This window comes from Notolepis coatsorum (genome assembly GCF_963971535.1).
Source record: "Notolepis coatsorum genome assembly, chromosome: 5".
In the NCBI taxonomy this organism is placed as follows: domain Eukaryota; kingdom Metazoa; phylum Chordata; class Actinopteri; order Aulopiformes; family Paralepididae; genus Notolepis; species Notolepis coatsorum.
In genome coordinates, this window is record NC_140169.1 from 55,111,004 (window position 1) to 55,123,290 (window position 12,287).

A 12,287-nucleotide genomic window follows, 5' to 3' on the forward strand; every position below is an offset into this window, starting at 1 on the left:
GTTTGATGCTGGTAATAACAACACCAGCCCACAAGCCACGGCAATGGGGGGGGGGGGGTCTGCTGCTGATGGAGACTCAGTGTTCAGGGTAACAGAGCATGAGGTGAGGCGGACCTTTAAAAAAGTGAATATCAGGAAGGCAGCAGGACCGGACGGCATCCCCGGCCGCGTCCTAAAAGTCTGTGCCGACCAACTGGCCCCGGTATTCACTGACATATTTAACCTGTCCTTAGAACAGGCTGTCATCCCCACCTGCCTGAAGAAGTACACTATTATCCCTGTACCCAAAAAATCCAAGCCTGCTTGCCTCAACGACTACCGCCCTGTAGCTCTCACCTCCATAGCCATGAAGTGCTTTGAGAAGCTAGTAAAGGGCTACATCTGCTCCTCCCTCCCCATCAACATGGACCCCCTGCAATTTGCATACCGCCCCAACAGGTCCACGGAGGACGCCATAGCCCATGTGCTGCACACAGCAGCATCACACCTGGACAAGAGAAAGGGGAACTATGTGAGAATGCTATTCATCGACTACAGCTCGGCATTCAATACCATAGTCCCCTCCATACTCATAGCCAAGCTCAGGGACCTGGGCTTGAACTATGACCTCTGCCAGTGGGTCTTGGACTTCCTGACGGGCAGACCCCAGGTGGTGAGAGCAGGCAACTGCACCTCCTCATCCATCACCCTCAACATAGGGGCCCCCCAGGGCTGTGTTCTGAGTCCCCTCCTCTACTCCCTGTACACACACGACTGTGTGGCTCAGCGGAGTAGCAATACAATCATCAAATTTGCTGACGACACAGTGGTGGTGGGCCTGATCTCTGCCAACGACGAGAGGGCCTACCTGGAAGAGGTCAAGGTCCTGGCGGGATGGTGCCAGGAAAACAGCCTCTCCCTGAACGTCAGCAAAACAAAGGAGATGATTGTGGACTTCAGGAGGTCGGGGATCAAGGACTACAGCCCCCTCAGCATCGACGGGGCACCGGTTGAGAGAGTCAACAGCTTTAAGTACCTCGGAGCCTACATATCCGAGGACTTGACATGGACCACACACATTGACAGTGTTGTGAAGAAGGCACGACAACGCCTCTACTTCCTCAGGCGCCTAAGGAAGTTCCAAGTCAGTCAGAAGATCCTTAAGAACTTCTACTCATGTACAATAGAGAGCATCCTGACTGGCAACATCACCTCCTGGTTTGGGAATAGCACTGCACAAGACCGAAGCAGACTACAAAGAGTGACACGTTCAGCCGAACGCACAATTGGAGGGGGGCTCCCCACCCTCCAGAACATTTACAACAAGCGGTGCAGGGGCAAGGCTAAGAGAATCATTAAAGACTACAGTCATCCGAACAACTGCCTCTTTGAACTGCTGCGGTCAGGCAAGCGATACCGGAGTCTCAAGGCGAGCACAGAAAGACTCAGAAGAAGCTTCTATCCCCAGGCCATCAGGCTGCTAAACGAACAATGAACACTACACAACAACAACCATCAAACGCACATAGCACACACATCCACACGCACACACTCACTTTAAACAAACACACTGTAGCACCCACTCCACACACTTTATAGCACACACTCACTTTAAACAAACACACTGTAGCACCCACTCCCCACACTTTATATTTATTGATGAAGGATTGCACTACAACTCGTACACCTTACTGTAAATTGTACCTAAATTGTACCTCATCCCATTTCTGCTTTGCACTATATAGTATTGTACATTAGTACACTGCATAGTATTGTATATTATATGGTAACTCAGTTACGTCTATTCTGCATCGAACATTGTACATATGTCTATACTGAACACTGTGACCTCATTTTCTACTTCTAAATTACATGCTATACTATGTTATTTGATGTTATTTGATACTATCTTGTCTAGCACAGTCTCTGGAGCGTAACAGTAAGAAGCATTTTGTATGAAAGTATTCTGTACTTCTGTATGACAACTATTAAAGAAACTTGAAACTTGGGAGTCGAACCCGGGTCGGCCGTGTCGCGGCTGAGCGCGCTATGTGGTTCGCCACTGGGGCGCCGTACATTTCTTTTTAAATAATAATTATTATATTAGATTGTGAAAAAAACATCCCCCGGTGGGGGGTCGTTAGTGGTTAACATACCGTTGTATTCGTTCGGTACACTACACAGAGCCGTTCGGTACGGTATGGTACACACTGAAACGGTTCGGTACGGATACGCATACCTTTACACCCCTAGTGTATAGTGAATACAGCAGGGGGCTCAGGACACAGCCTTGGGGGGACCCGATACTCAGGGTGATGGTGTTGGAGGTCTGACCCCCCACCCTGACCGCCTGGGGCCTTTCATTCAGAAAATCCAGTATCCAGGCGCTCAGAGCGGAGCTCAGACCGAGCTCAATCAGCTTGTCCACCAGTCTGGTGGGGACTGTTGCGGCAGTAGACTGTCATAGACGGGTAGTGCCGAGGGGCTGAGTAGAGGAGTTCAAACAATTGACGCGCATCGTGAAATAACTCCGTTCCACGTCCGGATGCCCCCCCCTCCACGACGGCCGGCGCGTCAGTGGCGTCGTTAGCCGGTGAGCTAGCGTCGCTACTGTCTGCACCAAACCGAGCGTAAAAGGAGTTGAGCTGGTCTGCGATAGAGGCGTCGGCACTCCCCATTGAGGGGGCACTGACTTTGTAGTCAGTTATCGTCCGTAGCCCTCGCCATAAGCCTCTTGTGTCATTCTGTGCCATTTGTGCCTCCATCTTGTCAGCGTATGACCTCTTAGCAAGCTTTACAACCTTGAGCAGAGTATAGACTGTAGCCTTATACTACTCCATGTTTCCTGACTCTCTGCCCAGGTTGTAAGCAGTGGTGCGAGTTTTCAGAGCCGCTCGGATAGTACTGTCAACCCACGGTTTCTGGTTTGGGAAAACCTGCACCTTCTTTGTGGGGACAATATTATCAGCTAGTGTTACTATAAAGCTATCAACAGCATCCGCGAACTTGCTGACGCCGCTGGAGCTAGACTGAAACATACCCCAGTCGACGTCATCAAGTGCGTCCTGATTCGTCGGACCACATCTTTACCTCACGTGACACGACAGCGTCACGTGATCTCTGCCTGTAAGCAGGAATGAGCAAGATGGAGTCGTGATCCGATGTGCTTGTGGCTCCCGCTAATGGCGGAGCCGGTATTGCCTTGTACCCGGCTCTGAACGGGGTGTAGCGATGATCCAGCGTATTTCCTCCCCTGGTGGAGCAAGCGATGTGCTGAAAAAAGGTTGGCATCACTTTATTCGCCTGATTGAAATCGCCGGCTACTATCATGGCTGCGTCCGGATGTTTGATCTGGTGGATGTTGAGATGCCCCTGTAGCTCCGCCAGGGCCCTGGCGGTATTCTCTTGTGGAGGGATGTACACCGGCGTCATGATAATGGCGGTGAATTCTCGGGGGAGATGAAACGGTCGACATTGAATGGACAGATGTTCCAGGTCCGGGGAGCATGAACTGGAGAGTATCTTAATCTCCTTTGGGCTTACCCAGCCGCTGTTTGTGAGGAGACAGACACCCCCTCCAGAGCTCTTACCGGAGGCTACTGTACGATCCGCTCGGAAGACTGAGAAGGAGTCCGAAGGAGAGACGCAGTGATCCGGAGTCGCTGGTTTCAGCCATGTCTCCGTGAAGCACATGATGTTACAGTCTCTCACCTCTCGCTGGAATCGAACCCTCGCCCAAAGATCGTCCATCTTATTTTCCAGTGAACGTACATTTGCCAGTAAAATGGATAGAATCGCCGGTCGGTAAGCAGAACTTTTTAGCCTAATTCTGATTCCGCTCCTCCTTCCCCTGTGTTTCTTCCTTGTCCCACCGCCGCCTTTGTCCCGCCTGATCTCCGATGGCCAATCTTGGCATAAAGTGTCGCTAAACTCCTTTCAGTCCGGAGTTTAGGTCCATAAGTGACTGGCGGTCGTATGACGTCCCCGCCAGTGTAGTTTTCATAAAAAAGGTATTAAAAATAAACATAACTAAAAGTATGCACAATCTTCGCAGAGCAAAACCGACGGCGACTGACCTGGGTCGCGCCATCTCAGTATTTGTAGCCATATTATATTATTTTCTCTAATGTTCTATTATTCTTCTTCAGGTTGAAACAAAACAGCCTCACAGTGAAATGCTGTAAGGCGTTATCATCAGTTCTCAGCTCCAAGTCCTCTAGCCTGAGAGAGCTGGACCTGAGTAACAACGACCTGCAGGATTCAGGAGTGAAGCTGCTCTCTGCTGGACTGGGGAGTCCACACTGTAGACTGCAGACTCTCAGGTCAGTGTTCCTGGACCAGTTCAACAGACAACCATTTAAAAACATCTTTAAAAAAAAAAAAAAAACATCAGATGAATAAGAAATATGTACATTTGGTGTGTTGGTTAAATACTAGTACCTGTGTGTTTGTGTGGTTTTCACTTTGTCTGTGTGTGCTTGTGTGTGTGTGTATATATATATATAAATGTGTGTGTAATATATATATATATATCTATAAATGTGTGTGTGTAATATATATATATATATAAATGTGTGTGTATATCTGTGTGTAGGCTGTCATACTGTCTGGTCACAGAGGAAGGCTGTGCTTCTCTGGTCTCAGCGCTGAACTCTAACCCCTCCCACCTGAGAGAGCTGGATCTGAGCTACAATCACACAGGAGACTCTGGAGTGAAGCTGCTCTCTGCTGGTCTGGAGGATCCACACTGGAGACTGGAGACTCTCAGGTAGGATGTGGTACTTTAGGGGTTAATGGATGGTCAAAGACTAATATATCTCTGTGGGTACATTTATATCTTAACACATTCAGTGCCAGATGTCTCTGTGGGCCGTATGGCCGTGTATGCCAGCGTTTTAATGAATGGGGCTACATGCCGGTGTTTGCAGGGCTAAAACTATATTAAATATCATAGCTATGGATATAAAACGATTGCCCATTTGACATCGAGTATATATTGTTCAATTTGTGAAAAAAAAATCCATCCATACATTCCTGTTTTATACCGTGGTGAATATGAGTATTTAGAGTAATACTGTGTAATCGCAGGAAACGTCGCTAAGCAGCGTTTAGTGCATTTCACTAGAAACCGTGCCATTCCTCGCCTGGATCAACAATCAATCTGAAATCAACGCTATATTATCGGTATTATGTTTCATCATGCATGCATGAAAGGGTGGGGGGGGTTCTATGCTTCGATCGTCACCAACGGCATACGTTGTGGAGTAACGTTACAGGACACACGGATCACAACGAAGGCATGCTCGGATCAACGCAAGATTGATACCATATAGCACTTACCTTGACTAGGATGTACTGCAAAAAGAATATTCCAATTATCTGATGCCATTCCAAGTATTGATGTCGATCGTGTTGCCAACATAATCCACCAAATAACATGAATCAGCGGTGACCAGCGCCAGCAAGGGCGCTGCCACCAGTGCCGGCAGCAGGTCGTGCGCAGACGGACAGTTTCCATGTCAGCGCACCGGAGAATTTTGACTGCACAGACGGCAAGAACTGGCCGAGATGGATCCGGAGATTTGACAGATATCGCGTCGCATCGGGACTGGATAGGAAAGGAGAGGCTTTCCAAGTCAATACGCTGATATACTTCATGGGAGATGAAGCGGAGGACATTCTAAATGCTACTCAGCTGAGTGCACAGGAAAGGCTCGTATATGCAACTGTGGTTACGTGTTTGGAAGAACATTTCGTAGGGCGACATAACGTCATATTCGAGCGTGCGCAGTTTAACGTACGTAAACAAGAGCCAGGGGAAGCCGCGGATAGCTTCATAACGGCAGTGCATAAACTCGCAGAACACTAACTTTGGGGTGTTGTGGGAGGAGTTAATCCGGGATCGCATTATTGTCGGGATAAAAGACATGGCCCTTTCAGAGAAACTGCAGCTGGACGCTGACATGACATTGAACAAGTTTCAAGTTTCTTTAATAGTTGTCATACAGAAGTACAGAATACTTTTATACAAAATGCTTCTTTCTGTTACGCTCCAGAGACTGTGCTAGACAAAAGATAAGTATGTAATAAAATAAAATAGTATAGCATGTAAAAATAGAGTAAAATAGAAGTCACGTACGTAGACACAGTGTTCAGTATATACATATGTACAATGTTCGATGCAGAATAGAGTAACTGAGTTACCATACAATATACAATATACTATGCAATATACTAATATACAATACTATATAGTAGGGGTGGACGGTATGGTCTAAAATTTATATCACGGTATAATTTGAAGCATAGACGGTAACGGTATATATCACGGTATCAGTGTTTCCGTTAGAATAATTTTTTTTGCCTGATAGGCAGGCTATATAAAGAATGACATCCTCAAGGCATGTAGATTTATAATATTTGAACTTAAAACTAGGCTACTTTTGCGTATAAAGTCATTATATTCCAAATAAAATAAGTCCCGAGTCCGTGCTGCTCCCATTGCAAACAGCCAGGCTGGATGCTGGATTTTGCTAGAAGCATATGTAGCTGCAGAGCCGCAGAGCCAAGTCAATACGCTGATATACTTCATGGGAGATGAAGCGGAGGACATTCTAAATGCTACTACGCTTTCAGGTCTGGTCACAGCTTTCAGCCGTTGGGTGGGGGGGCGCTGTTGAGCGGACCTGACCTGAAAGCGCCGCTGGCTCTGCGGCTCTGCAGCTGCATGCTATTCGCAAATCCACTGCTGCCGCCGTCCTCCCGGCTCCCGCTGCAGCCGTCGTTATCATAACACTACACGCATATCATAATGTTTACAGCAAACTGTAGTTGATCACCAGGTATGTTTTATTAACATAGAATAATTCATATAAGAAAAACGATAGGGACATCTCTTACCTTTCTCCACTGGTTAAAAATGCCAGGAACTGAAATTGAAACTTACTGTGCGCCGCGGTGATATGTGTTTATTATGAAATGACAATTGCGTGTTGACACGCCCACTGCGCGAAGCCTCCTAAATAACTTTTTCCAGTTTGCACATATCTATTATCTATGACTAATTCTATCTATTTTTAGGGGCAAATGCGATTGAAATAGTCGCGCTGTGGTTACATGACGTCATTGCTATTTTAGAGCTACTCTACCGGTTACACGGTATAGTCAAAATCCATACCGTAGAGCAAATTAATACCGTTTATACCGTATTACGTTTATACCGTCCACCCCTACTATATAGTGCAAAGCAGAAATGGGATGAGGTACAATTACATTAAGGTGTACTGTGGTATATGGGTTGTAGTGCAAATCCTTTACCAATAAATATAAAGTGTGTCTAGGTGTTCTAAAGTGTGGAGAGTGGGTGCTGCAGTGTGTTGTTTGTTTAAAGTGAGTGTGCGTGTGGATGTGTGTGTTGTGAGTGCATTTGATGGTTTTTGCATAGTTATTGTTCGTTGAGCAACCTGATGGCCTGGGGATAGAAGCTTCTTCTGTGTCTTTCTGTGCTTGCCATGAGACTCCGGTATCGCTTGCCTGACCGCAGCAGTTCAAAGAGGCAGTTGTTTGGGTGGCTCGAGTCCTTAATAATTCTCTTAGCCTTACCCCTGCACCGCTTGTTGTAAATGTTCTGGAGAGTGGGAAGCCCCCCTCCAATTGTGCGTTCGGCTGAATTTTTTTTTATTTTTTATTTTTGTCAGTGTAAGTTAGTGTTGTGTTCATTATTTTCTTTTTATATTTTCTTTTTTTATTATTTTTTAAACAAACATAAACATAACAACATAAAATTAGATCTACAAGCATTAATTAACAGTGCACATCCAATGAAATTACCATTTAAATAAATGTATTATACAAGATATACACCTAATACTTGCTATCTAATACCCTACACCCGTATGCTCTCGCTCGCTCCCCCCCCCCGGGCCCCCCCTTGGATAATTCATCCATTATCATTCGCTCCTAACCAGGCACTACAATTCATATGCTAGCTTTTATCCTCTCCACCACTTCTAACCACATTGTAATTTTGGATTCACTGAGACCCAAAATTCTTGCTGTAGATATTTCTAGATAAATCACATCGAGATATGTAAGAATCCAGACCTTCCGGCAAATTTTTTCCGGTTGAAACCATTGTGATGCTATCAGCTTTTTAGCCGCTGTGATACCAGATAAAACCAATCTCTTTAGCTGTATAGGGACTGCAAACTCAAAAACATCATTCAACAGTAATACAGAGGGGTGTACAGGTATATTCAGAGTTAAGAGATTTGATAATTGCTGGGTCACTTCTTTCCAGAATATCTTAACTGGTGGGCAATCCCAGTACACGTGCATAAATGTACCCTCATCCCCATTTGTACATAAGGAGCATCTGGAGTCTTGTTTAAGACCCATTCTGTTCAGTCTTATAGGAGTCAGGTATGTCCTATGAATATAGTTAAGATTGATTTGTTGATGGTCCGGGTTACGTGACGCAAGTCGAACATTTGCCCAGGCTTCTTGCCAATCAATTTATTTCCAGGTCTGGTTTATCCCTCCTCCAGACTGAGTCTAGGTGGAGGATTTCATACGAGGACGTTAGTAATTGATGATAAAAATCTGATACAAAACCTCTCGAAGTCTCTCTTTCATAGAAGAATTTGTGGTATCTGTGGTGTTCAATTAGTATCCTTGTGCCACTCTCTGTAGTCTGCTTCGGTCTTGTGCGGTGCTATTCCCAAACCAGGAGGTGATATTGCCAGTCAGGATGCTCTCTATTGTACATGAGTAGAAGTTTTTAAGGATCTTCTGACTGACTTGGAACTTCCTTAGGCGCCTGAGGAAGTAGAGGCGTTGTCGTGCCTTCTTCACAACACTATGTGTGTGGTCCAAGGCCATCAGTCAAGTGAAACAGCAGGAAACGGTGAAGCAGCAACAGACTGTGATGCGTGGGGGGGCTACACACACAGAGGAGAGAAGAGAGGTGGATGTGATCTCTCGTCCATTCAAAAGGAAAGAGGCATATGGGCACAAACAAACAGGGTATACCAGAACAAGACAGACAGTCAAAAACACAGAGAAATGTCAGAAATGTGGTCGATTTTCCCCCCATCGCTGGAGAGAATGTCCAGCTAGCAATGCAGAATGTAGGCAGTGCCACAAAACAGGGCATTTTGCTGCAGTGTGCCGTTTCGCACAGCCAGTGTATGAGATGCTAGAGGAGGGAGAATTACAACAGGACACCCTTTTTCTAGGAGAAGTGAAGGATCATGTTTCTGGCTGGCACACAGACATAGAACTCAATGGAGAAGTGATCTCTTTTAAAATAGACACCGGAGCAGCAGTCACTGCTATCCCCACCAGGCTATATAAATATAGCAGAGATGGCCCCTTGATGGCAACAGATAAGAAGCTATATGGGCCCAATAACATGGTGCTGCAGGTAGCAGGGCAAGTCACATGCCAGCTCAAGAGCAAAAGTGGAACGGTTGCCCAGCCGGTATTTGTGGTAGATTCTTTAGTCGGACCCTTATTAGGCCTGCCAGCAGTTGAAGCCTTGCGACTGGTAGAGCGGGTTGATGAACTGGAGGACCCAGGGCACATTTTCAGGCGTACATTCCCCACAGTGTTCGCAGGCCTGGGGAGGCTAGAGGGGGATTACGGCATTCGCCTGAAGGAGGATGCAGTACCATACACACTCACTACTCCACGCAGAGTGTCTATACCACTAGCAGACAAAGTTAAGGAGGAGTTGGAGAGAATGGAAAAGATGGGAGTAATTTCAAGGATAGAAAGGCCAACGCCGTGGTGTGCGGGTATGGTACCCATGATAAAGCCCACTGGGAACATCAGGGTCTGCGTGGATCTGACTAGACTCAATGAGGCGGTATGTAGAGAACGACACATACTACCATCAGTAGAGCAGTCATTGGCTCAATTGAATGGGGCAAAGATCTTCACTAAGCTAGACGCACGCTCAGGTTTCCGGCAGATCCCCCTATCCAAAGAATGCAGAGAGCTCACCACATTTGTTACTCCGTGTGGCCGCTTCTGTTTCAATGTCCTGCCGTTCGGAATCAGCTCTGGTCCAGAACATTTTCAGAGGCGCATGTCGCAGCTCTTGGACGGGCTGACGGGCATAATATGCCACACAGATGACGTGCTGGTATGTGGCGTAGATAAGGCCCAGCATGATGAGAGGCTCACTGCGGTCCTATCCAGGCTTCAGGAAGCCGGTCTGACCCTAAATGAAAAGTGTGTGTTCGCACAGACAGAGGTGGTGTTCGTGGGCCACAAAGTCAGTGCAGGGGGCATAGCACCAGACCCAGAGAAAGTGAGGGCAATCGTAGACATGCCCGCTCCACAAAATGTTGCAGACGTGAGACGGTTCCTGGGCATGGCCACATACATGGGAAAGTTTGTACCTCTTTTCACCGACACTACCAAACCACTACGGGATTTACTGGTGAAAGAGAATGCCTGGGTGTGGGGAGAGGTGCAGCAGACAGCCTTTGAAAAGGTGAAGTCTGATCTGGCCTCAGATAGGGTGCTAGCACAGTACAGGCCAAATGCTAAGACAAGAGTGTCTGCAGATGCATCATCTTTTGGAGTGGGAGCAGTCCTGACCCAAATGCAGGACAACAAGGAGTGGCGCCCAATAGCCTATATCTCACGCAGTCTCTCTGACACAGAGCAGAGATATGCCCAGGTGGAGAAGGAGGCGCTGGCAGTAACATGGGCATGCGAAAGGCTCAGCTCGTATATAATAGGCCTTCAATTTACCATAGAGACCGACCACAAGCCACTGTTGGCTCTGTTAGGTACGAAGGCACTAGATGACTTACCCCCAAGAATCCAGCGCTTTAGGCTTAGACTACTGAGATATACATACCACATAGTATATGTCCCAGGGAAAGCGTTGATAACGGCAGATGCATTATCAAGGGCCCCAATCGTGCGCACACTGACAGAGGAGGAAAGAGAGCTGGAAGGAGAAGCACAGGTGTTTGTTGAGGCAGTACAGCAGGGCCTACCAGCGTCTAAGGCAAAGCTGCAACAGAATGCTGAGGAACAGCAAAAGGACTCAGTCTGCAGACAGCTTATACAGCAGTGCAAAAAGGGGTGGCCAAGACAGGAGGAACTGCCACAGCAGCTAAACGCCCTACTGGATCTACCAGAGTGAGCTATACTGTGCAGGAGGCCTTTTAATGAAAGGACGGAGGATAGTAGTACCAGAGACTTTGCAAACAGAAATGCTGGCACGTTTACATGAGGGACACATGGGGATATCTAAGTGCAGAGCGAGAGCAGAGCAGTCAGTGTGGTGGATGGGCTTAAGTAGTCAGATCGCTAAGGTAGTAACACAGTGTGAAACATGCGTGAAGAGTCAGACACGGCATCCAGAGCCAATGATGCCATCGACATTGCCTCAGCGGCCATGGCAAAAGGTAGGGGTGGATATGTTTTACCTAAAGGGCACCACCTACCTGTTAGCAGTAGACTACTATTCAAGGTACATTGAAATAGAGAAAACCCCCATTACCACAACTAAAGGAGTGATCGAGGCGTTAAAGGCCATGTATTCCAGACACGGGGTCCCAGAGGTCCTGCGGAGTGATAATGGTCCACAGTTTGCGTCAGCGGAGTTTGCCGCCTTTGCCACAGATTATGACTTTGCTCATGTGACAAGTAGCCTGTACTTTTCCCAGAGCAATGGAGAGGCAGAGAGGGGTGTCAAGACGGCTAAGTCGCTGTTGAGTAAGAATGAAGACCCACACAGGGCACTGTTAGCGTACAGAGTCACACCATTGTAGCATGGACCATCACCTGCTGAGCTCCTGATGGGCAGGAAGCTCCGCTCCCCACTGCCACAGGCGCCTGCCCACCTGAAACCACAATGGCCCAAACCGAAGGCCTTTCAGGAAAAGGACTACCAACTGAAACTGAGACAGACGCAGAACTTTAATGAGAGACACCGGGCCACACAGAGGCCGGAACTGAGACCGGGTCAATCGGTGTGGATCTCCACCTCAAAACGGCCAGCTACGGTGCTCAGGAAGGCTGACACGCCACGCTCCTATGTGGTCCGGGCAGGAGAAGAGGTGGTGAGGAGGAACAGGGCTCATCTGCAAGCTCTCCCTGAGCCACAAGAGACACCGACTCCACAGGAGGAGCCAACAACAGAGGAGGAAATGGCACCAGGCGCCCTGACTAGAGAGAGAGAGAGAGTACAGGGACTAAAGTGAGAGACGTTCCAAGATGGCAGATAAAGCTGCCAGAATGGCTCAAGGACTACGTTCAGTAAAAAAAAAAAAAAAAAGGAGTGC

At 47.4% G+C, this 12,287-nt stretch overlaps 1 protein-coding gene across 1 annotated transcript in view; it reads left to right on the forward strand.

Moving 5' to 3' along the window:
- Positions 1 to 12,287, forward strand: part of LOC311228197 (uncharacterized protein) — a 465,049-nt gene that overhangs the window by 254,947 nt on the left and 197,815 nt on the right. The window contains exons 16-17 of the mRNA XM_084314108.1: positions 4,128 to 4,301; positions 4,574 to 4,747. Of these exons, the coding sequence (XP_084170234.1) occupies positions 4,128 to 4,301; positions 4,574 to 4,747 (348 nt within the window). The remainder of the gene's footprint in view (positions 1 to 4,127; positions 4,302 to 4,573; positions 4,748 to 12,287) is intronic.